General features: G+C 55.7%; 2 protein-coding genes across 3 annotated transcripts; both read right to left on the bottom strand.

Moving 5' to 3' along the window:
• Window positions 1-571: 571 nt before the first annotated feature.
• Window positions 572-14,335, bottom strand: PIP5K1A (phosphatidylinositol-4-phosphate 5-kinase type 1 alpha). 2 transcript variants are annotated; one of them, XM_069949169.1, is made up of 16 exons: window positions 13,911-14,335; window positions 10,087-10,133; window positions 9,281-9,373; window positions 9,070-9,200; window positions 8,833-8,950; window positions 5,433-5,585; window positions 4,972-5,271; window positions 3,291-3,496; window positions 3,129-3,212; window positions 2,556-2,604; window positions 2,391-2,475; window positions 2,183-2,311; window positions 1,981-2,110; window positions 1,845-1,907; window positions 1,670-1,760; window positions 572-1,232 (listed from the first exon to the last, which is right to left on the bottom strand). In XM_069949169.1, exons 1-16 carry the CDS (start codon window positions 13,951-13,953, stop codon window positions 1,230-1,232), a joined length of 1,725 nt encoding a protein of 574 aa, XP_069805270.1. In that variant the 5' UTR covers window positions 13,954-14,335; the 3' UTR covers window positions 572-1,229. The 2 variants fall into 2 exon arrangements, with proteins under 2 accessions (XP_069805270.1, XP_069805271.1); XM_069949170.1 differs by lacking the exon at window positions 13,911-14,335 and adding an exon at window positions 11,345-11,388.
• Window positions 14,336-22,426: 8,091 nt separating this feature from the next.
• On the bottom strand, window positions 22,427-26,160 carry PMVK (phosphomevalonate kinase). The gene is made up of 5 exons (XM_069949171.1): window positions 25,920-26,160; window positions 24,498-24,561; window positions 24,271-24,423; window positions 24,069-24,198; window positions 22,427-22,628 (listed from the first exon to the last, which is right to left on the bottom strand). The coding sequence occupies exons 1-5, from the start codon at window positions 26,000-26,002 to the stop codon at window positions 22,480-22,482; spliced, it is 579 nt and encodes a 192-aa protein (XP_069805272.1). The 5' UTR covers window positions 26,003-26,160; the 3' UTR covers window positions 22,427-22,479.

Here is a 26,160-nt window from a genome sequence, read left to right as displayed (position 1 = left end):
GGATGGGGGAGTGTGCATGTGCTTATAGTGGAGAGGGGTTGGGAAGCGTGGCTGTGCTTATAGTGGAGAGGGGGGAGCGTGCATGTGCTTATAGTGGAGAGGGGTGGGGGAGCGTGCATGTGCTTATAGTGGTGAGGGGTGGGGGAGCGTGCATGTGCTTATAGTGGAGAGGGGTGGGGGAGCGTGCATGTGCTTATAGTGGAGAGGGGTGGGGGAGCGTGCATGTGCTTATAGTGGAGAGGGGTGGGGGAGCGTGCATGTGCTTATAGTGGAGAGGGGTGGGGGAGCGTGCATGTGCTTATAGTGGAGAGGGGTGGGGGAGCGTGCATGTGCTTATAGTGGAGAGGGGTGGGGGAACTGTCCAGAGCAGGAGAGGTTTTCTATGGGGATTTGCTCTGGAGGTTTTTACATGGCAGTAAATGATAAATCTATATAACTTTCTGACACCAGTTCTTTTGAAAGAAAAAGATTTTGGCTGGAGTTTCCCTTTAATGTATGTGACTGCGGTAGCACCCCAGCCTCATGGACACAGTCGTGCAGGGGTGCAGCACACAGACCAGGAGACAAGGGGTTTGTTTTCAGCTCTTGCTTTATGTGCTCGCCCCCGCACAGTCCATACACTTAAATAAAACTCTGATAAATAGTAAAAACACCGGATGGTAAGAAAAAAAACAAAAAACGATTATATAAAAGAATAACCGGAAACAAGAGAAGGTGCAGCGGCGCATGGCAGGGGGTCTCCTCACCCCTCCCAGCTGGGAGACCTCCTGCAATGTGGAGGTGCCGACTCACGGGGGCAGCACTGAGGATAAGGCAAAATAAATACACCGTCATCTCGTGTTCTTCCAGGGGACTGACAGATCAGATGATGTAGTGATGGGGGCCGGAGGGGGCCGCCACGGTGGTTGGCACAGGACCGGGGGGCTCCCTCCTCCGGCACACGATGAGGCGACGTAGGCAGCAAATGCTTCTCAGTTTAGTTTTTGGTCCAAGTTTACTTGACGCAGCATCAAGAACAGCACAAAGTCAATGCAACCGTCTATAGATAAATAATTCAGAGGGGTGGGGGGGCTGCAGATAAGGCGCATGTGAAGAGCCAATCCCCCCCCCCCCCCGCTTGTAACATTCACCAGGGTCCTGGCTGAGGTCGGGGGGCTCCAGGCCCCCCCAATGTCCAATGCTCAGGAAAGGCTCCATAACTCCAGGTAGGAAAGCGGCAGCGGATCCCGTTACTGTGGAGAGAAGAAACAATGAGAAATATGGCAGCAGTCACCACCCTCCACATCACACCACCGACCTGCCTGAGCATGGGCCGGGACCACCAGCTCGGCAGCCATAATCACCCTCCACATCCCACCATTGGCCGGGACCACCAGCTCGGCAGCCATCATCACCCTCCACATCACACCATAGGCCGGGACCACCAGCTCGGCAGCCGTCATCACCCTCCACATCACACCATGGGCCGGGACCACCAGCTTGGCAGCCGTCATCACCCTCCACATCACACCATGGGCCGGGACCACCAGCTCAGCAGCCGTCATCACCCTCCACATCACACCATAGGCCGGGACCACCAGCTCGGCAGCCATCATCACCCTCCACATCACACCATAGGCCGGGACCACCAGCTCGGCGGCTATCACCAAAGATGGGATAAGCTACTTACAAAACAGATCTCTGTCTCTATCTGACTGGCATCCAGCGCTGCCTCCTCCTCCTCCTCCTCCTCTTCGGGTTGTGTGAGACACTCATCTACCCTGGAGAAAGGGAAACCAATGTTACAAGGGTTAACACCCCACAGAGCCCCCCCAGGAGCGGCACTGAGGGTCTGCACTTCTCACCTCTCCCTAGCGTTCGTCTCGTTCTCCATGGTCTCCGCTTTGTGAACTTCAACCCCAACCGCTCTGCAAACAAGACAAACTGTGAGCGCTCGGCCTCCATACTGTGCCTCCACAGCCGCAAGGAGTGAGTTCCTACCTGTGTGCCGGGGAGTTTAACCCTCCGCTGCCCAGAGACGATGTGGACAGGGTGGTGGCCAGCGAGTCACTGGCGGCTTCATCCACTAGGGGGGTGCGCGGGAGCAGGTCAGGCCGCCCATAACTGGCTCCTAGGAAGATGGAGGCAGGTTAGTCTCTGCGGGATGGAGGAGACTACATGGAGGACACAGGACGGGACTCACCCTGATCCGGCTCCGGGCTCAGATACTGCTTGCCCTCCGTCAGCTGGAGCTCTGTGGGCACGGTGGCCTGGGTGGCCCTGCGGGTGAGGCCTGGCATGATCCGGCTCTTCTTAGAGGGTGAGGCTTTCACTGTGGAGAGGTCACATAGTCAGTACAGAGGCGGGTCACGTGCGCCCCCCCCCCCCCCCGCCGACACCTTATTACTCACATGGGATCTTCTTGAACACTGTGTTACACATGAAGCGTTGGAAACGTTCTGCATAGAAGCCAGGTCTGTGAACCGAAACGGTGTCCTGAACAGAAACGGAACGTTAGCGGGGGCAAGAAGAAAGCCACGCCACAAGAGAGCACTCCATCCCCAGGGACTACTCACCCCGTCATGCACCAACGCCTTCCACGAGTGCTCCAGCTTCTTCATGAACCTGAGGGAAGATGAAGATGGAGAGACTGAGCCCAGGTGTGGGAGGCGAGAGAGTGACCGGGGAGGCGAGAGAGTGACCGGGGAGGCGAGAGAGTGACCGGGGAGGCGAGAGAGTGACCGGGGAGGCGAGAGAGTGACCGGGGAGGCGAGAGAGTGACCGGGGAGGCGAGAGAGTGACCGGGGAGGCGAGAGAGTGACCGGGGAGGCGAGAGAGTGACCGGGGAGGCGAGAGAGTGACCGGGGAGGCGAGAGTGACCGGGGAGGCGAGAGTGACCGGGGAGGCGAGAGAGTGACCGGGGAGGCGAGAGAGTGTGACCGGGGAGGCAGGGAGAGTGACCGGGGAGGCAGGGAGAGTGACCGGGGAGGCGAGAGAGTGACCGGGGAGGCGAGAGAGTGACCGGGGAGGCGAGAGAGTGACCGGGGAGGCGAGAGAGTGACCAGGGAGAGACCGAGGAGGTGAAAGGTAGAGAGACCGGGGTGGGGGTGTGGTGGAGGGGGTGCAGATGCGGCACCAGAGGGACCAACCTGTAGGCCTGGAGGATGTCGATGACCCCGATGTACAGCAGCAGGCGCTCTCCTCGTGCATTTCGAGCTGGGATCCCACCCATCCTAGAGACAAAGATCCCACCATTACACACTGACAGACAACCAGGAGCCAGCAGGGGGCAATGATATCATGAGACCTACTGATCGTCCGTCTCTATGGGACCCCCTCGGCGAGCCTCGCCCTGGATAGACTCCATGGCGGTGGAGTACAGCGCTTTCTGTGCAATCGGTTTGCGGGTATCTGCGTGCGTGTGACCGTCCACCACAGTGCTCTCTTTCTGCGCGTGGTCCATGTTGTGGATGCCCACTAGTAAGCTGTAGTCCATGATCTTAAAGCTCTGCAGAACCTAGGGAAGAAGACAAAGATGAGAGCCAGAGCCGGCCCACAACATCCGCCCCATGTACAGTGTGATCAGGAGGGCATGCCTCTGCCAGAGCCGGCCCACAACATCCGCCCCATGTACAGTGTGATCAGGAGGGCATGCCTCTGCCAGAGCCGGCCCACAACATCCGCCCCATGTACAGTGTGATCAGGAGGGCATGCCTCTGCCAGAGCCGGCCCACAACATCCGCCCCATGTACAGTGTGATCAGGAGGGCATGCCTCTGCCAGAGCCGGCCCACAACATCCGCCCCATGTACATAGTGATCAGGAGGGCATGCCTCTGCCAGAGCCGGCCCACAACATCCGCCCCATGTACACTGTGGAGGGCATGCCTCTGCCAGAGTCGGCCCACAACATCCGCCCCATGTACACTGATCAGGAGGGCATGCCTCTGCCAGAGCCGGCCCACAACATCCGCCCCATGTACAGTGTGATCAGGAGGGCATGCCTCTGCCAGAGTCGGCCCACAACATCCGCCCCATGTACACTGATCAGGAGGGCATGCCTCTGCCAGAGCCGGCCCACAACATCTGCCCCATGTACAGTGTGATCAGGAGAGCATGCCTCTGCCAGAGCCGGCCCACAACATCCACCCCATGTACAGTGTGATCAGGAGGGCATGCCTCTGCCAGAGCCGGCCCACAACATCCGCCCCACGTACAGTGTGATCAGGAGGGCATGCCTCTGCCAGAGCCGGCCCACAACATCCGCCCCACGTACACAGTGATCAGGAGGGCATGCCTCTGCCAGAGCCGGCCCACAACATCCGCCCCACGTACACAGTGATCAGGAGGGCATGCCTCTGCCAGAGCCGGCCCACAACATCCGCCCCACGTACACAGTGATCAGGAGGGCATGCCTCTGCCAGAGCCGGCCCACAACATCCGCCCCATGTACAGTGTGATCAGGAGGGCATGCCTCTGCCAGAGCCGGCCCACAACATCCGCCCCATGTACATAGTAATCAGGAGGGCATGCCTCTGCCAGAGCCGGCCCACAACATCCGCCCCACGTACACAGTGATCAGGAGGGCATGCCTCTGCCAGAGCCGGCCCACAACATCCGCCCCATGTACACAGTGATCAGGAGGGCATGCCTCTGCCAGAGCCGGCCCACAACATCCGCCCCATGTACACTGTGATCAGGAGGGCATGCCTCTGCCAGAGCCGGCCCACAACATCCGCCCCATGTACAGTGTGATCAGGAGGGCATGCCTCTGCCAGAGCCGGCCCACAACATCCGCCCCATGTACAGTGTGATCAGGAGGGCATGCCTCTGCCAGAGCCGGCCCACAACATCCGCCCCATGTACATAGTGATCAGGAGGGCATGCCTCTGCCAGAGCCGGCCCACAACATCCGCCCCATGTACATAGTGATCAGCAGGGCATGCCTCTGCCAGAGCCGGCCCATCACCCCCTATCATGGCAGTTCTCCTCACCAGACAGTCCCTCTGGATGGTTTTGCACAGGGCGTTGTGCATGTCGGGGTCCAGGAAGAGGCCATCGTGCATGTCTTGCATGAAGTCCAGGTCTTTGTAGGTGGGAAAGTTCTTCTCTCGCTCTTTGGGGGATGCTCGCCTCTTGTACGTGGACCCTTTAAGATCGTACTTGAGGTGCATCTTGACCGATCGGGGGAGCAGATTGTTCATAACCACGATGCGGATGTTCTTCCCCCCGGCCTGCACACAGTACAAGCCATAGAATTTAGGCAGCAGGGTGCGGGGGTTCTGATTCAGGTTCTGCAGAGGGAAACGGGAGAGAATGACTACACCGTTACAATCCCGGGACCACCTCAGCAGGACGTAACGCACCGCCCCCTCCCCTCCCCCCCACGGGCGCCTCCCCCCCTCCCGGCCGCACCTCCCCCCCCATGGGGGCGCCTCCCCCGGCCCCTCCTCACCATGTAATATCCAGGCAGCAGCTTCTGCAGGAACTCTGCCTCCTTGTGCTGAACGGTCTTGATGATGAACTCGTCGTCTCCGGACACATAAAAGAGAGAGCCGCTCGCTCCGGAATTAGACAGCTCAATGAGGGGCTCATTACAGAGAGAGTACTGGAGATAGAGACAGTCACATTACTCAGGGCTGATACTAATGGGGGCAGGACCATGTAAGACACCCTCTCTCCACCAGCCCTAGGTCCTCCTACCAGCTGCCGACCCACTAGAGTGTAAGCTCCTCCTACCAGCTGCCGACCCACTAGAGTGTAAGCTCCTCCTACCAGCTGCCGACCCAATAGGATGTAAGCTCCTCCTACCAGTCGCCGACCCACTAGAGTAAGCTCCTCCTACCAGTCACCGACCCACTAGAGTAAGCTCCTCCTACCAGCCGCAGACCCACTAGAGTAAGCTCCTCCTACCAGCCGCTAACCCACTAGAGAGTAAGCTCCTCCTACCAGCCGCCGACCCACTAGTGTAAGCTCCTCCTACCACCCGCTGACCCAATAGGGTGTAAGCTCCTCCTACCAGCCGCCGACCCACTAGAGCAGTGATTTTCAACCTTTTTTGAGCCGCGGCACACTTTTTATACTTAAAAAAATCCCGGGGCACACCACCAACCAAAATGGCAGAAAATGACACTAAAACAGGACATATTATACATATAGTTAATAATATAGATTCTAAATGTATTTATACTCAGTGTGACCTGGGCCTGTTTTCTTCTCCCCCCTGCGCTTCTCTCTCCCATGCTTCTCCCCCATCCTTATGTTTCTCTCCCCCATCCTTATGTTTCTCTCCCCCATCCCCATGTTTCTCTCCCCCATCCCCAGGTTTCTCTCCCTGTCTCTCCCCCATCCCCCATGCTTTTCTCCCCCATCCCCATGTTTCTCTCCCCCATTGTTTTCTCCTGTTTCTCTCCCCCATCCCCATGTTTCTCTCCCCCATCCCCATGTTTCTCTCCCATGCTTCTCTCCCCCATCCCCATGTTTCTCTCCCCCATCCCCCATGCTTTTCTCCCCCATCCCCATGTTTCTCTCCCCCATTGTTTTCTCCTGTTTCTCTCCCCCATCCCCATGTTTCTCTCCCCCATTGTTTTCTCCTGTTTCTCTCCCCCATTGTTTTCTCCTGTTTCTCTCCCCCATCCCCATGTTTCTCTCCCCCATCCCCAGGTTTCTCTCCCATGCTTCTCTCCCCCATCCCCATGTTTCTCTCCCCCATCCCCCATGCTTTTCTCCCCCATCCCCATGTTTCTCTCCCCCATTGTTTTCTCCTGTTTCTCTCCCCCATCCCCAGGTTTCTCTCCCCCCCTTCCTCCTCACCTCCTCCGGGATGGTCGCCGCTGCTGTCCGCCTCACCTACTGGCCGCCCGTAGGGCCCGGACGTGCTCCACGCACCCGGTATCCGCATGTCCAGGCGCTACAGGCGGCCAGTAGGTGAGGCGGGCAGCAGCAGCGGGGCAATCTGCAGGGGCACCATAGTTTGGGGAACTTTCCCCGCGGCACACCCGACCATGTGTCGCGGCACACTGGTTGAAAATCACTGCACTAGAGAGTGAGCTCCTCTTACTAGCCGCCGACCCACTAGGGAGTAAGCTTTTCCTTCCGGTCGCCGACCAACTAAAAATTAAGCTCCTCCTACCGGTCGCCGACCCACTGGAGAAAAAGCTCCTCCTACCAGTCGCCAACTCACTTGAATGTAAGCTCCTCCTACCAGCCGCCAACCCACTAGAGTGTAAGCTCCTCTTACCAGCTGCTGACCCACTAGCGTGTAAGCTCCACCTACTAGCCACTGACCCACTAGCGTGTAAGCTCCACCTACTAGCCACTGACCCACTAGCGTGTAAGCTCCTCCTACTAGCCGCTGACCCAGAAGAGTAAGCTCCTCCTACCAGCCACGACCCACTAGGGTGTAATCTCGTACTAGCCGCCAACCCACTAGAGTGTAAGCTCCTCCTGCTGGCCACCGACGCACTAGAAAATAAGCTCCTCCTACTGGCCGCTGACCCACTAGAGTAAGCTCCTCCTACCAGCCGCCGACCCACTAGGGCAGGGGTCCTCAAATGGCGGACTGCGGTCCGAACCCGGACCACGGGGGCAGCTGTCCGGACCCCTGCTGCGGCGCTGTTCCCTGCACAGTAAGTATCTATGAGGGCTCGTAACGAGCGCTCATAGATACCGAGCGGCAGCGGCAGCACTGGCAGAGGAGAAGCCATTGGCTCCCTCCATGTCAGTCACCTCTCACTGGCCGCAGCGGTCACAAGAGGCCGCGCTCCCCCTCTGGTGTCGGCGCTGGAGTGACGTTCCTGCGCCGGCGGGGAGTGGGGCCTCTAGTGACCGCTGCAGTGCGGCACAGGAGGAAGAGAAGAGGACGCGCAGGAGACGCGCAGGTGAGTATAAAGTGTTTGTAGGGGGCTATATACCGGGGGAGAGCACACAGGGGGGCTATATACCACAGGTGGAGAGCGCACAGGGGGGCTATATACCGGGGGAGAGCGCACAGGGGGCTATATACCACAGGTGGAGAGCGCACAGGGGGGCTATATACTACAGGTGGAGAGCGCACAGGGGGGCTATATACCGGGGGAGAGCACACAGGGGGGCTATATACCGGGGGAGAGCACACAGGGGGGCTATATACCGGGGGAGAGCACACAGAGGGGCTATATACTGGGGGAGAGCACACAAGGGGGCTATATACCGGGGGAGAGCACACAGGGGGGCTATATACCGGGGGAGAGCACACAGGGGGGCTATATACCGGGGGAGAGCACACAGGGGGGCTATATACTGGGGGAGAGCACACAGGGGGGCTATATACTGGGGGAGAGCACACAGGGGGGCTATATACTGGGGGAGAGCGCACAGGGGGACTATATACTGGGTGTAAGCTCCTCCTACCAGCAGCCAACCCACTAGAGAGTAAGCTCCTCCTTCCAGCCGCCAACCCACTAGAGTGTAAGCTCCTCCTACCAGCCGCCAACCCACTAGAGTGTAAGCTCCTCCTACCAGCCGTCAACCCACTAGAGTGTAAGCTCCTCCTACCAGCCGCTAACCCACTAGAGTGTAAGCTCCTCCTACCAGCCGCTAACCCACTAGAGTGTAAGCTCCTACCGGTTGCCAACCGACTAGAGAATAAGCTTCTCCTACTAGCCGCCGACCCACTAGGGTGTAAGCTCCTCCTACTAGCCGCTGACCCACTAGGGTGTAAGCTCCTCCTACTAGCCGCTGACCCACTAGGGTGTAAGCTCCTCCTACTAGCCGCTGACCCACTAGGGTGTAAGCTCCTCCTTCCAGACAACCCAAATGGAGTGCAAGCTCCTGTGCTAGACTAACCCGCCCTGGCTCTCTATGCCGCTACTCACCAGATAGTCGTCGGGCCGGATGCCGAACAGCTCTCTGAAGTAACGGAAAGCTACGGGGGCGTAGGTCTTAAAGCGGAAATCGTTGTAATGGTGGGCGGGCGTAAGGTTACTGCCCTCGCTGTAAGAGGTAAACAAGGCAGGTGAGACGACATGTGAGCAGACTCCGCCTCCCCCCGGTCAGGGGGCCGCACTGGCACTACAGAAGGGAGGAGGAGGAGGAGCGCTGTGACCACTCACCCAGGGAAGAAAATGCTTTCCACCACATAGAAGTCCTGCATGAGGACATCCCTCTCGGGCTTGGTGCTGAGGCTGCCCACCGTGTGGGTGATGCCCAGCTGGATGGCCCCTTTAAGAGCAGACGATGTGGTCTGTGAAGGAAGAGAAGGCTCCAGTTACTACTCACCACAGAGGGCAGGGACCCATCACCCCCATCATCTTCTGCACCCACCTTCTTATATGTGGTCTCCCCCGTAGAGTCCACACCTCTGTGACCAATCTTCTTCATGGTGGGGACTCCCGGCTGAGCCGAGGGACCGGCCATCTGAGGGACACAGACAGGGTCACCCTAAGGAATCAATGGGCACCTATAGGGGCAAATACCAGTGCCACTCCCACCCTCCAGAGCTGCACTCACTATTCTGCTGGTGGGGTCACTGTGTACATACATTACTGATCCTGAGTTCCATCCTGTATTATACTCCAGAGCTGCACTCACTATTCTGCTGGTGGGGTCACTGTGTACATACATTACTGATCCTGAGTTCCATCCTGTATTATACTCCAGAGCTGCACTCACTATTCTGCTGGTGGGGTCACTGTGTACATACATTACTGATCCTGAGTTCCATCCTGTATTATACTCCAGAGCTGCACTCACTATTCTGCTGGTGAGGTCACTGTGTACATTTATTACTGATCCTGAGTTCTATCCTGTATTATCCTCCAGAGCTGCACTCACTATTCTGCTGGTGAGGTCACTGTGTACATTTATTACTGATCCTGAGTTCTATCCTGTATTATACCCCAGAGCTGCACTCACTATTCTGCTGGTGGGGTCACTGTGTACATACATTACTGATCCTGAGTTCTATCCTGTATTATCCTCCAGAGCTGCACTCACTATTCTGCTGGTGAGGTCACTGTGTACATTTATTACTGATCCTGAGTTCTATCCTGTATTATCCTCCAGAGCTGCACTCACTATTCTGCTGGTGGGGTCACTGTGATCCTGTGCTGCACACTCCTGGTACTCACCCCCATGCTGGCCTCTGATTGGTTGCTCCTCTTCATGGTGGGCGGTCCTGCAGACAGAAGAGACAGTCAGGATCCGCTCATTTATGATATACACAATAATGAGATGACAGTATTATACCCTCATAACCCCGCCCCCATTGTAATGATGTCACAAGGTCAGGTGTTAGGGGCCACTGCACCAACCACAGAGGGGTCAGGTGTAACCCCCTCACCTCAGGAAAGGCGCCACCTAGAGGTCACACAGAGTTAGAAACTCACAGGTAGGGCAGGAAGGAGACCGGACCCCTCTATCCCTGTCTCCCCCCCCCCCCCCCCCCCCAGGCTTCCTGCCCCCTCTATCCCTTCCCCCCCCCCAGGCTTCCTGCCCCCTCTATCCCTGTCCCCCCCCCCCCCCCAGGCTTCCTGCCCCCTCTATCCCTGTCCCCCCCTCAGGCTTCCTGCCCCCTCTATCCCTTTCCCCCCCCAGGCTTCCTGCCCCATCTATCACTGTACCCTCCCCCCAGGCTTCCTGCCCCCTCTATCACTGTACCCCCTAGGCTTCCTGCCCCCTCTATCCCTGTCCCCCCTCAGGCTTCCTGCCCCCTCTATTCCTGTCCCCCCCTCAGGCTTCCTGCCCCCTCTATCACTGTACCCTCCCCCCAGGCTTCCTGCCCCCTCTATCACTGTACCCTCCCCCCAGGCTTCCTGCCCCCTCTATCACTGTACCCTCCCCCCAGGCTTCCTGCCCCCTCTTCCTGTCCCCCCCTCAGGCTTCCTGCCCCCTCTATCACTGTACCCTCCCCCCAGGCTTCCTGCCCCCTCTATCACTGTACCCTCCCCCCAGGCTTCCTGCCCCCTCTATCACTGTACCCCCCCCCCAGGCTTCCTGCCCCCTCTATCACTGTACCCTCCCCCCAGGCTTCCTGCCCCCTCTATCACTGTACCCTCCCCCCAGGCTTCCTGCCCCCTCTATCACTGTACCCTCCCGCCAGGCTTCCTGCCCCCTCTATCACTGTACCCTCCCCCCAGGCTTCCTGCCCCCTCTATCACTGTACCCCCCCCCTAGTCTCTGCAGTCTGACGAGTAGTTGTGAGGAGTTACTGGATCAGGAGCAGGACACCAAGCAGGAAGCATGCCCACTATCATCCAGCACCCCCACACTGCACTCACAAGGTCTACACACCAAGCACAGAACAGCCCCTGCCAGCAACGCCCCCTAGAGGACAAGCTGCATGCTGCACTCTGGACTGCACATCCATGCAGATGGGAAGCCTGATACCTCTGTGAGAGATGAGAGCGCTGAGACCGCAGCAGAGACCGCAGAGAGCTAGAGAGAGGACGAGAATCCATAGCTGAGCTCAAGAGCTGACACTCTAAGGGCCCCACCGTGAGCGCTCATCTCCTATGGGGGGGGGTGTATGGAAATACCAGGGGCCCAGACTATACGGGGAGGTGATCACAGGGGCCCAAACAATAGAGAGGAGGTACGAGAGGAATCACATGAGCCTGAACTATAGGGGGGAGGTGCAGGGGGATCCCAGGGGCCCAGACTACAGGGGAGAGAGGGGATCCCAGGGGCCCAGACTACAGGGGAGAGAGGGGATCCCAGGGGCCCAGACTACAGGGGAGAGAGGGGATCCCAGGGGCCCAGACTACAGGGGAGAGAGGGGATCCCAGGGGCCCAGACTACAGGGGAGAGAGGGGATCCCAGGGGCCCAGACTATAGGGGAGTGAGGGGATCCCAGGGGCCCAGACTATAGGGAAGAGGGGATCCCAGGGGCCCAGACTATAGGGGGGAGGTGCGGGGGGATCCCAGGGGCCCAGACTATAGGGTGGAGGTGCAGGGGGATCCCAGGGGCCCAGACTATAGGGGGGAGGTGCGGGGGGATCCCAGGGGCCCAGACTATAGGGGGGAGGTGCGGGGGGGATCCCAGGGGCCCAGACTATAGGGGGGAGGTGCGGGGGGATCCCAGGGGCCCAGACTACAGGGGAGAGAGGGGATCCCATGGGCCCAGACTACAGGGGAGAGAGGGGATCCCAGGGGCCCAGACTACAGGGGAGAGAGGGGATCCCAGGGGCCCAGACTACAGGGGAGAGGTGCAGGGGGATCCCAGGGGCCCAGACTATAGGGGGGAGGGGATCCCGGGGGCCCAGACTATAGGGGGGAGGGGATCCCGGGGGCCCAGAATATAGGGGGGAGGGGATCCCAGGGGCCCAGACTATAGGGAAGAGGGGATCCCAGGGGCCCAGACTATAGGGAAGAGGGGATCCCGGGGGCCCAGAATATAGGGGAGAGGGGATCACAGGGGCCCCGGTGACAGGGAGGGGGGACCGGCACTGGTAGAACCTGAACCACAGGTGACGTGCGGCTCACATTCCTGACATGCGACGTGTCGCCGGTGATGTCATCGTTGTCACGGGGAACACGAGTCTCCAGCAGCAGATGAGCAGCCGGCGCCCGGTGCTGCCAAACAGGGAGGAATGCCGAGAATGTGGAGCCGGTGACTGCACCAACAGCCTGTGTGTGGGCCCCGCCCCCAGCCATTGCCAGAGCCCGGGGCCCCGCCCCCAACCAATCCCAGAGCAAGCACACCCCTCCCCCGCACTAACTGCCCCTTGCACCACCTACTCGGTTCTATAAGCCTGGAACAACCTGGCCCAAACCACCGGCCAGTCTGCCTTCCCAGTTTGCCCAGTTGAGGGGCAGATAGTTGAACTGGTGTCTATTTACCCCTGTGGGATCGACTACTCATGTCTGATCTCCCGAGCCCAAGGAGTACAGTCCCACAACTGCTGCATGCCGGCCCCCGTGTATTCTGTACCCCAGGACCGGCCCCTGGCACCACTCAGCACGGGGCCCCCGAGGGCGGCACTGGCACCACACAGCCCGGGGCCCCTGAGGGCAGCACTGACACCACTCAGCCCGGGGCCCCTGAGGACAGCAGTGACACCACTAGGCCCGGAGCCCCTGAGGGCAGCAGTGACACCACTCGGCCCGGAGCCCCTGAGGGCAGCACTGACATCACTCAGCCCGGGGCCCCCGAGGGCAGCACTGACACCACTCAGCCCGGGGCCCCTGAGGGCAGCACCGACACCACTGGGCCCGGAGCCCCTGAGGGCAGCACTGACACCACTCGGCCCGGGACCCCTGAGGGCAGCACTGACACCACTCAGGCCGGGGCCCCTAAGGGCAGCAGTGACACCACTCGGCCCGGGGCCCCTAAGGGCAGCAGTGACACCACTGGGCCCGGGGCCCCCGAGGGCAGCACTGACACCACTCGGCCCGGGGCCCCTGAGGGCAGCACTGACACCACTCAGCCCGGGGCCCCTGAGGGCAGCACTGACACCACTCGGCCCGGGGCCCCTGAGGGCAGCACTGACACCACTCGGCCCGGGGCCCCTGAGGGCAGCACTGACACCACTCGGCCCGGGGCCCCTGAGGGCAGCACTGACACCACTCGGCCCGGGGCCCCTGAGGGCAGCACTGACACCACTCGGCCCGGGGCCCCTAAGGGCAGCACTGACACCACTCGGCCCGGGGCCCCTAAGGGCAGCACTGACACCACTCAGCCTGGGCCCCTGAGGGCAGCACTGACACCACTCGGCCCGGGGCCCCTGAGGGCAGCACTGACACCACTAGGCCCGGGGCCCCTGAGGGCAGCACTGACACCACTCGGCCCGGGGCCCCTGAGGGCAGCACTGACACCACTCAGCCTGGGCCCCTGAGGGCAGCAGTGACACCACTCGGCCCGGGGCCCCTGAGGGCAGCAGTGAGCCCTCCAGGCCTCAGCCCCATGTCCAGGCTCCTCGGTACACAAGCCCCGCCCCCGCAGAGCCCCTCTTACCTGGGCTGGTGCCCCCCACATGCTCCGCGGCTGCCGCTTCCATCTTAGTCCTCGGGCTCCGCAGTCAGCTCCGGGATGGGGCCCATAAACAATCCACAGGCCGGGGCCCTACAGTCCGCCGACGTTACACGGGGCCCCCGGGTCCACACTCAGCGTTATATCCAAGTACGTGGGGCCCCTCCAGTACAGAAGAGCCCGCGACCTCCCTCAGGCCTCGGCTGCCGAGATGTAACGACGAATCCTGGGCGGCGGCGTCTGGAGACCCTGCGGCTGATCGGTGACGCGCGGTGTAGGCCGGGAGCGCCCCGGTGCCACTAACAAACAATTCCTTCGGTCGCGGTTTCCGATAGAAGCGCATGCGCAAAGCGCGTAATTAGAGAGGCGGAGCAAGTGACGCACAACGTGCCCTGCAAAACCGCTCCTTCCCGTGACGTAGCAGCTTGTACACGTGACCCGGAAGCACATAGCAATAATAACTTGGCGGTACACGGGGCGGGCCTAGAAGCTGCACATGACCGCCTTGCTGTTATGGCAACGAGTCCGTAATTCTTAGCAACTGACCTGTGCTATAGTGATGGGTGAAAAGCCCCATATATTGTAATAGTATCAATACAGCAAGCCCCCATAATAGTATCTATACAGCGAGCCCCCCCATAATCGTATCTATACAGAGAGCCCCCCCCCATAATAGTATCTATACAGAGAGCCCCCATAATAGTATCTATACAGAGCCCCCCCCCATAATAGTATCTATACAGAGCCCCCCCATAATAGTATCTATACAGAGAGCCCCCCATAATAGTATCTATACAGAGAGCCCCCCCCCATAATAGTATCTATACAGAGAGCCCCCATAATAGTATCTATACAGAGCCCCCCCCCCATAATAGTATCTATACAGAGCCCCCCCATAATAGTATCTATACAGAGAGCCCCCATAATAGTATCTATACAGCGAGCCCCCATAATAGTATCTATACAGCGAGCCCCCATAATAGTATCTATACAGAGAGCCCCCATAATAGTATCTATACAGAGAGCCCCCCCATAATAGTATCTATACAGAGAGCCCCCATAATAGTATCTATACAGAAAGCCCCCCCATAAAAGTATCTATACAGAGAGCCCCCCCATGATAGTATCTATACAGCGAGCCCCCCATAATAGTATCTATACAGCGAGCCCCCCCATAATAGTATCTATACAGAGAGCCCCCCCCATAATAGTATCTATACAGAGAGCCCCCATAATAGTATCTATACAGAGAGCCCCCCCATAATAGTATCTATACAGAGAGCCCCCCCATAATAGTGTCTATACAGAGAGCCCCCCATAATAGCATCTATACAGAGAGCCCCCCCCATAATAGTATCTATACAGAGAGCCCCCATAATAGTATCTATACAGAAAGCCCCCCCATAAAAGTATCTATACAGAGAGCCCCCCCATAATAGTATCTATACAGCGAGCCCCCCATAATAGTATCTATACAGCGAGCCCCCCATAATAGTATCTATACAGAGAGCCCCCCATAATCGTATCTATACAGAGAGCCCCCATAATAGTATCTATACAGAGAGCCCCCCCATAATAGTATCTATACAGAGCCCCCCCCCCATAATAGTATCTATACAGAGAGCCCCCCATAATAGTAACTATACAGAGAGCCCCCCCCCATAATAGTATCTATACAGAGAGCCCCCATAATAGTATCTATACAGAGAGCCCCCCCATAATAGTATCTATACAGAGAGCCTCCCCATAATAGTATCTATACAGAGAGCCCCCCCATAATAGTATCTATACAGCGAGCCCCCATAATAGTATCTATACAGAGAGCCCCCCCCATAATAGTATCTATACAGCGAGCCCCCATAATAGTATCTATACAGAGCCCCCCCCCATAATAGTATCTATACAGAGAGCCCCCCATAATAGTAACTATACAGAGAGCCCCCCCCCATAATAGTATCTATACAGCGAGCCCCCCATAATAGTATCTATACAGAGAGCCCCCCATAATAGTATCTATACAGAGCCCCCCCATAATAGTATCTATACAGAAAGCCCCCCCATAATAGTATCTATACAGAGAGCCTCCCCATAATAGTATCTATACAGAAAGCCCCCATAATAGTATCTATACAGAGAGCCCCCATAATAGTATCTATACAGAGAGCCCCCATAATAGTATCTATACAGAGAGCCCCCCATAATAGTATCTATACAGAGAGCCCCCCCATAATAGTATCTATACAGAGAACCCCCATAATAGTATCTATACAGAGAGCCCCCTATAATAGTATCTATACAGAGAGCCCCCCCCATAATAGTATCTATACAAAGAGCCCCCCATAATCGTATCTATATAGAGAGCCCCCCCCATAATAGTATCTATACAGAGAGCCCCCATAATAGTATCTATACAGAGAGCCCCCATAATAGTATCTATACAGAGCCCCCCCATAATAGTATCTATACAGAGAGCCTCCCCATAATAGTATCTATACAGAGAGCCCCCCCATAATAGTATCTATACAGAGAGCCCCCATAATAGTATCTATACAGCGAGCCCCCCATAATAGTATCTATACAGCGAGTCCCCCCCATAATAGTATCTATACAGAGAGCCCCCATAATAGTATCTATACAGAGAGCCCCCCATAATAGTATCTATACAGAGCCCCCCCATAATAGTATCTATACAGAAAGCCCCCCCATAATAGTATCTATACAGAGAGCCTCCCCATAATAGTATCTATACAGAAAGCCCCCATAATAGTATCTATACAGAGAGCCCCCATAATAGTATCTATACAGAGAGCCCCCCATAATAGTATCTATACAGAGAGCCCCCATAATAGTATCTATACAGAGAGCCCCCCCATAATAGTATCTATACAGAGAACCCCCATAATAGTATCTATACAGAGAGCCCCCTATAATAGTATCTATACAGAGAGCCCCCCCCCCATAATAGTATCTATACAAAGAGCCCCCCATAATCGTATCTATATAGAGAGCCCCCATAATAGTATCTATACAGAGAGCCCCCATAATAGTATCTATACAGAGAGCCCCCCATAATAGTATCTATACAGAGCCCCCCCATAATAGTATCTATACAGAGAGCCTCCCCATAATAGTATCTATACAGAGAGCCCCCCCCATAATAGTATCTATACAGAGAGCCCCCATAATAGTATCTATACAGCGAGTCCCCCCCATAATAGTATCTATACAGAGAGCCCCCATAATAGTATCTATACAGCGAGTCCCCCCCATAATAGTATCTATACAGAGAGCCCCCCATAATAGTATCTATACAGAGAGCCCCCCCATAATAGCATCTATACAGAGAGCCCCCCATAATAGTATCTATACAGCGAGCCCCCCCATAATAGTATCTATACAGAGAGCCCCCCCCCCATAATAGTATCTATACAGAGAGCCCCCCCATAATAGTATCTATACAGCGAGCCCCCCCATAATAGTATCTATACAGAGAGCCCCCCCATAATAGTATCTATACAGCGAGCCCCCCCATAATAGTATCTATACAGAGAGCCCCCCCCCATAATAGTATCTATACAGAGAGCCCCCATAATAGTATCTATACAGTGAGCCCCCCCATAATAGTATCTATACAGAGAGCCCCCCCATAATAGTATCTATACAGAGAGCCCCCCCATAATAGTATCTATACAGAGAGCCCCCCATAATAGTATCTATACAGAGAGCCCCCCCCCATAATAGTATCTATACAAAGAGCCCCCCATAATCGTATCTATATAGAGAGCCCCCATAATAGTATCTATACAGAGAGCCCCCCATAATAGTATCTATACAGAGAGCCCCCCCCATAATAGTATCTATACAGAGAGCCCCCCATAATAGTATCTATACAGAGAGCCCCCATAATCGTATCTATACAGAGAGCCCCCCATAATAGTATCTATACAGAGAGCCCCCCCCATAATAGTGTCTATACAGCGAGCCCCCCCCCATAATAGTATCTATACAGAGAGCCCCCATAATAGTATCTATACAGAGAGCCCCCCCATAATAGTATCTATACAGAGAGCCCCCCATAATAGTATTCTATACAGAGAGCCCCCCCATAATAGTATCTATACAGAGAGCCCCCCCATAATAGTATCTATACAGAGAGCCCCCATAATCGTATCTATACAGAGAGCCCCCCATAATAGTATCTATACAGAGAGCCCCCATAATAGTATCTATACAGAGAGCCCCCCATAATAGTATCTATACAGAGAGCCCCCCCATAATAGTGTCTATACAGCGAGCCCCCCCCCCATAATAGTATCTATACAGAGAGCCCCCCCATAATAGTATCTATACAGAGAGCCCCCCCATAATAGTGTCTATACAGCGAGCCCCCCCCCCCATAATAGTATCTATACAGAGAGCCCCCCCCATAATAGTATCTATACAGAGAGCCCCCCCATAATAGTATCTATACAGAGAGCCCCCCCATAATAGTATCTATACAGAGAGCCCCCCCATAATAGTATCTATACAGAGAGCCCCCCATAATAGCATCTATACAGAGAGCCCCCATAATAGCATCTATACAGAGAGCCCCCATAATAGCATCTATACAGCAAGCCCCCATAATAGTATCTATACAGAGAGCCCCCCCATAATAGTATCTATACAGAGAGCCCCCCCCCATAATAGTATCTATACAGAGAGCCCCCCCATAATAGTATCTATACAGCGAGTCCCCTATAATAGTATCTATACAGAGAGCCCCCATAATAGTATCTATACAGAGAGCCCCCCCATAATAGTATCTATACAGACAGCCCCCCATAATAGTATCTATACAGAGAGCCCCCCCCAAAATAGTATCTATACAGCGAGTCCCCTATAATAGTATCTATACAGAGAGCCCCCCATAATAGTATCTATACAGAGAGCCCCCCCATAATCGTATCTATACAGAGAGCCCCCATAATCGTATCTATACAGAGAGCCCCCGTAATAGTATCTATACAGAGAGCCCCCCATAATAGTATCTATACAGAGAGCCCCCATAATAGTATCTATACAGCGAGTCCCCCCCATTATAGTATCTATACAGCGAGCCCCCCCATAATAGTATCTATACAGCAAGCCCCCATAATAGTATCTATACAGAGAGCCCCCCCCCATAATAGTATCTATACAGAGAGCCCCCATAATAGTATCTATACAGAGAGCCCCCATAATAGTATCTATACAGAGAGCCCCCATAATAGCATCTATACAGAGAGCCCCCATAATAGCATCTATACAGAGAGCCCCCCCCATAATAGTATCTATACAAAGCCCCCCCCATAATAGTATCTATACAGAGCCCCCCCCATAATAGTATCTATACAGAGAGCCCCCCCATAATAGTATCTATACAGAGCCCCCCCCATAATAGTATCTATACAGAGAGCCCCCCCATAATAGTATCTATACAGAGAGCCCCCCATAATAGTATCTATACAGCGAGCCCCCCCATAATAGTAGCTATACAGAAAGCCCCCCCATAATAGTATCTATACAGAGAGCCCCCATAATAGTATCTATACAGAGAGCCCCCCCATAATAGTATCTATACAGCAAGCCCCCATAATAGTATCTATACAGAGAGCCCCCATAATAGTATCTATACAGAGAGCCCCCCCATAATAGTATCTATACAGAGCCCCCCCATAATAGTATCTATACAGAGAGCCCCCATAATAGTATCTATACAGAGAGCCCCCATAATAGTATCTATACAGAGAGCCCCCATAATAGTATCTATACAGCAAGCCCCCATAATAGCATCTATACAGAGAGCCCCCCCCCATAATAGTATCTATACAGCAAGCCCCCATAATCGTATCTATAGAGAGCCCCCATAATAGTATCTATACAGAGAGCCCCCATAATAGTATTTATACAGAGAGCCCCCCCCATAATAGTATCTATACAGAGAACCCCCATAATAGTATCTATACAGAGAGCCCCCCCATAATAGTATCTATACAGAGAGCCCCCCCATAATAGTATCTATACAGAGAGCCCCCATAATAGTATCTATACAGAGAGCCCCCCCATAATAGTATCTATACAGCAAGCCCCCATAATAGTATCTATACAGAGAGCCCCCATAATAGTATCTATACAGAGAGCCCCCCCATAATAGTATCTATACAGCAAGCCCCCATAATAGTATCTATACAGAGAGCCCCCATAATAGTATCTATACAGAGAGCCCCCATAATAGTATCTATACAGAGAGCCCCCCCATAATAGTATCTATACAGAGAGCCCCCCCATAATAGTATCTATACAGAGAGCCCCCATAATAGTATCTATACAGAGAGCCCCCATAATAGTATCTATACAGAGAGCCCCCATAATAGTATCTATACAGCGAGCCCCCATAATAGTATCTATACAGCGAGCCCCCATAATAGTATCTATACAGAGAGCCCCCATAATAGTATCTATACAGAGAGCCCCCCCATAATAGTATCTATACAGAGAGCCCCCCCCCATAATAGTATCTATACAGCGAGTCCCCTATAATAGTATCTATACAGAGAGCCCCCCATAATAGTATCTATACAGAGAGCCCCCCATAATAGTATCTATACAGACAGCCCCCCCATAATAGTATCTATACAGAGAGCCCCCCCCCATAATAGTATCTATACAGAGAGCCCCCCATAATAGTATCTATACAGAGAGCCCCCCCATAATCGTATCTATACAGAGAGCCCCCATAATCGTATCTATACAGAGAGCCCCCATAATCGTATCTATACAGAGAGCCCCCATAATAGTATCTATACAGAGAGCCCCCCCATAATAGTATCTATACAGCGAGCCCCCATAATAGTATCTATACAGAGAGCCCCCCCATAATAGTATCTATACAGAGAGCCCCCATAATAGTATCTATACAGAGAGCCCCCCCCATAATAGTATCTGTACAGCGAGTCCCCCCCATAATAGTATCTATACAGAGAACCCCCATAATAGTATCTATACAGAGAGCCCCCCCATAATAGTATCTATACAGCGAGCCCCCATAATCGTATCTATACAGAGAGCCCCCCATAATAGTATCTATACAGCGAGTCCCCCCCATAATAGTATCTATACAGCGAGCCCCCATAATCGTATCTATACAGAGAGCCCCCATAATAGTATCTATACAGCGAGTCCCCCCCATAATAGTATCTATACAGCGAGCCCCCCCCCATAATAGTATCTATACAGAGAGCCCCCCCATAATAGTATCTATACAGAAAGCCCCCCATAATAGTATCTATACAGAGAACCCCCCCATAATAGTATCTATACAGAGAGCCCCCCCCTAATAGTATCTATACAGCGAGCCCCCCCATAATAGTATCTATACAGCGAGCCCCCCCATAATAGTATCTATACAGCGAGCCCCCCCCATAATAGTAGCTATACAGAAAGCCCCCCCATAATAGTATCTATACAGCGAGCCCCCCATAATAGTATCTATACAGAAAGCCCCCCATAATAGTATCTATACAGCGAGCCCCCCATAATAGTATCTATACAGAAAGCCCCCCATAATAGTATCTATACAGCGAGCCCCCCCATAATAGTATCTATACAGCGAGTCCCCCCCATAATAGTATCTATACAGCGAGCCCCCATAATCGTATCTATACAGAGAGCCCCCATAATAGTATCTATACAGCGAGTCCCCCCCATAATAGTATCTATACAGCGAGCCCCCCCCCATAATAGTATCTATACAGAGAGCCCCCCCATAATAGTATCTATACAGAAAGCCCCCCATAATAGTATCTATACAGAGAACCCCCCCATAATAGTATCTATACAGAGAGCCCCCCCATAATAGTATCTATACAGCGAGCCCCCCCATAATAGTATCTATACAGCGAGCCCCCCCTTAATAGTATCTATACAGCGAGCCCCCCCCATAATAGTAGCTATACAGAAAGCCCCCCCATAATAGTATCTATACAGCGAGCCCCCCATAATAGTATCTATACAGAAAGCCCCCCATAATAGTATCTATACAGCGAGCCCCCCATAATAGTATCTATACAGAAAGCCCCCCATAATAGTATCTATACAGCGAGCCCCCCCATAATAGTATCTATACAGCGAGCCCCCCCATAATAGTATCTATACAGAGAGCCCCCCCATAATAGTATCTATACAGCGAGTCCCCCCATAATAGTATCTATACAGCGAGCCCCCCATAATAGTATCTATACAGCGAGCCCCCCCATAATAGTATCTATACAGAGAGCCCCCCCATAATAGTATCCGTACACAGAGTCTTCTATGGTGGATCGGGCACTAGCTGGGTGCTGCCTGCGGCTGGTGTGGGTGCAGGCTGATTGACAGCTCTGTTGCGTTGCCCTGGGTAATCTCTATGAAGCCCCGCCCCCTCAGCGCCGTACAGAATCAGACACAATACGCAGCTCCATCTCCTGCTGTTTAATAATGTTCGTGTCCCATAAGTATGTGCCCCCCCTCCCCCCACCACGTCTGCACCAGCTGCAGCTCACACCGGCAGGGTCAGTCTGCTGAGGGTAAAGGTCGTCAGTCTATGAAGCTGCTCGTCCAGCGCCTTCCGATCCCCGTCATTTGTGATGATCCAATCAAATGTGACCCCGCTGTCCAGGCCGCACTCCGACTCCGCGTCATCCACCTCTGTAGAGAAAGGCTGGGTCAGTGCTGGGACCAGTGCGGGGGAGGGGGGCAGAACGGGATAGGGGTGGGGTCTCACCTCTGGGGAAAAGCGGGGGCGGGGGCAGGGTCTCACCCATCCTCTGGGGCACAGCAGGGGCGGGGACTCACCCATCCTCTGGGGCACAGCAGGGGCGGGGACTCACCCATCCTCTGGGGCACAGCAGGGGCGGGGACTCACCCATCCTCTGGGGCACAGCAGGGGCGGGGACTCACCCATCCTCTGGGGCACAGCAGGGGCGGGGACTCACCCATCCTCTGGGGCACAGCAGGGGCGGGGACTCACCCATCCTCTGGGGCACAGCAGGGGCGGGGACTCACCCATCCTCTGGGGCACAGCAGGGGCGGGGTCTCATCCATCCTCTGGGGCACAGCAGGGGTGGGGACTTATCCATCCTCTGGGGCACAGCAGGGGCGGGGTCTCACCTGGGGTGTACACCTATCCTCTGGGGCACAGCAGGGGCGGGGTCTCATCCATCCTCTGGGGCACAGCAGGGGCGGGGTCTCATCCATCCTCTGGGGCACAGCAGGGGTGGGGACTCATCCATCCTCTGAAGCACAGCAGGGGCGGGGTCTCACCTGGGGTGTACACCTAACCTCTGGGGCACAGCGGGGGCGGGGTCTCACCTGGGGTGTACATCTATCCTCTGGGGCATAGCGGAGGCGGGGTCTCACCTGGGGTGTACATCTATCCTCTGGGGCACAGCGGGGGCAAGGTCTCACCTGGGGTGTACATCTATCCTCTGGGGCACAGCAGGGGCGGGGTCTCAACTGGGGTGTACATCTATCCTCTGGGGCACAGCAGGGGCGGGGTCTCATCCATCCTCTGGGGCACAGCAGGGGCGGGGTCTCACCTGGGGTGTACACCTAACCTCTGGGGCACAGCGGGGGTGGGGTCTCACCTGGGGTGTTCATCTATCCTCTGGGGCACAGCGGAGGCGGGGTCTCACCTAGGGTGTACATCTATCCTCTGGGGCACAGCGGAGGCGGGGTCTCACCTGGGGTGTACATCTATCCTCTGGGGCACAGCGGGGGCAAGGTCTCACCTGGGGTGTACATCTATCCTCTGGGGCACAGCAGGGGCGGGGTCTCAACTGGGGTGTACATCTATCCTCTGGGGCACAGCAGGGGCGGGGCCTCATCCATCCTCTGGGGCACAGCAGGGGTGGGGTCTCACCTGGGGTGTACACCCATCCTCTGGGGCACAGCGGAGGCGGGGTCTCACCTGGGGTGTACATCTATCCTCTGGGGCACAGCGGAGGCGGGGTCTCACCTGGGGTGTACATCTATCCTCTGGGGCACAGCGGGGGCAAGGTCTCACCTGGGGTGTACATCTATCCTCTGGGGCACAGCAGGGGCGGGGCCTCATCCATCCTCTGGGGCACAGCAGGGGCGGGGTCTCACCTGGGGTGTACACCCATCCTCTGGACCTCCGCGTCTCCTCTGATGCCACCACACGGACGGTTTGCGTTACGTCGCCATAAGCCGCCCGGAACCAGTCCACGTCAGACCTACGTCGAGCGTCACTGATGATCTGGGGGAACAATGACCATGATTTGGAGAGCGCCACCTAGCGGCCACTTCCCGGGGTCTCCCCATCTCTTACCCACAGCGGGCGGCGCTCCCCCTCCACAATCAGCCGGCAGAAGAATCCGGGGTCGGAGCGCCTCTTCTCTTCCCCCCAGCGGATCATGTCCCCCCGGTAACGCTCCTTGTAGTCGCTGGCGTCCAGGAGGCGCTCATAGTCCAGGGCCCGCTCCTGCGGAGGACAAGCAGAGCTGTCAGGGGCCCAGAACAAGGGGGGCCCCAACAAGGGGCCGGGGGGACACTTACCAGAGCGTACTGCTGTTTCAGGGGTCCCGAGAGGCGCAGGATGGCACACAGATCCCCCCCTAAACTGAGAGACATTAGGAAGAGGGTTACAGGTCACCCCAACACTACACCCGGGACCCCACATACAGTATACAGCAGAGTGCCCCCTAATGACCATGTGACCACCATCTCAGCAGAGTGCCCCCTAATGACCATGTGACCCCCCATCTCAGCAGAGTGTCTTCTAATGACCATGTGACCCCCCCATCTCAGCAGAGTGTCCCCTAATGACCATGTGACCCCCCCCATCTCAGCAGAGTGCCCCCTAATGACCATGTGACCCACATCTCAGCAGAGTGCCCCCTAATGACCATGTGACCCCCCCCATCTCAGCAGAGTGCCCCCTAATGACCATGTGACCCCCCATCTCAGCAGAGTGTCTTCTAATGACCATGTGACCCCCCCATCTCAGCAGAGTGTCCCCTAATGACCATGTGACCCCCCCATCTCAGCAGAGTGCCCCCTAATGACCATGTGACCCACATCTCAGCAGAGTGCCCCCTAATGACCATGTGACCCCCCCCATCTCAGCAGAGTGCCCCCTAATGACCATGTGACCCCCCCCATCTCAGCAGAGTGCCCCCTAATGACCATGTGACCCCCCCCCATCTCAGCAGAGTGCCCCCTAATGACCATGTGACCCCCCCATCTCAGCAGAGTGCCCCCTAATGACCATGTGACCCCCCCCCATCTCAGCAGAGTGGGCCCTAATGACCATGTGACCCCCCCATCTCAGCAGAGTGCCCCCTAATGACCATGTGACCCCCCCATCTCAGCAGAGTGCCTCCTAATGACCATGTGACCCCCCCATCTCAGCAGAGTGCCTCCTAATGACCATGTGACCCCCCCATCTCAGCAGAGTGCCCCCTAATGACCATGTGACCCCCATCTCAGCAGAGTGCCCCCTAATGACCATGTGACCCCCATCTCAGCAGAGTGTCCCCTAATGACCATGTGACCCCCATCTCAGCAGAGTGCCCCCTAATGACCATGTGACCCCCATCTCAGCAGAGTGCCCCCTAATGACCATGTGACCCCCCATCTCAGCAGAGTGCGCCCTAATGACCATGTGACCCCCCCATCTCAGCAGAGTGCCCCCTAATGACCATGTGACCCCCCCATCTCAGCAGAGTGCCCCCTAATGACCATGTGACCCCCCCATCTCAGCAGAGTGCCCCCCAATGACCATGTGACCCCCATCTCAGCAGAGTGCCCCCCAATGACCATGTGACCCCCCCATCTCAGCAGAGTGCCCCCTAATGACCATGTGACCCCCCCATCTCAGCAGAGTGCCCCCTAATGACCATGTGCCCCCCAATGACCATGTGACCCCCCCATCTCAGCAGAGTGCCCCCCAATGACCGCTCTCTGCCCCCGGGTCACCTCTCCCGCAGCCGCTCGGTGATATAATCCTTCCCAGATTTCCTCTTCCCGCTAAAGATGAAAACCAACCGGGGTGCCGCCATTACTGTCGGAGGACGGAGCCCCGCCTCCCGACCGGCACACAGCGAGCAGACACGCCCCCTAAGATAACACTAGACACCATAGAACCGCCCCCATACCGGGACCGCCGATTTTCGCCCCGCCCACTTTCTAAGGTAACCAAGTGAGCCCGCCCACTGCT

Source organism: Dendropsophus ebraccatus, chromosome 13 (genome assembly GCF_027789765.1).
Source record: "Dendropsophus ebraccatus isolate aDenEbr1 chromosome 13, aDenEbr1.pat, whole genome shotgun sequence".
NCBI lineage: Eukaryota > Metazoa > Chordata > Amphibia > Anura > Hylidae > Dendropsophus > Dendropsophus ebraccatus.
This window is presented reverse-complemented; position numbering and strand designations above follow the sequence as displayed.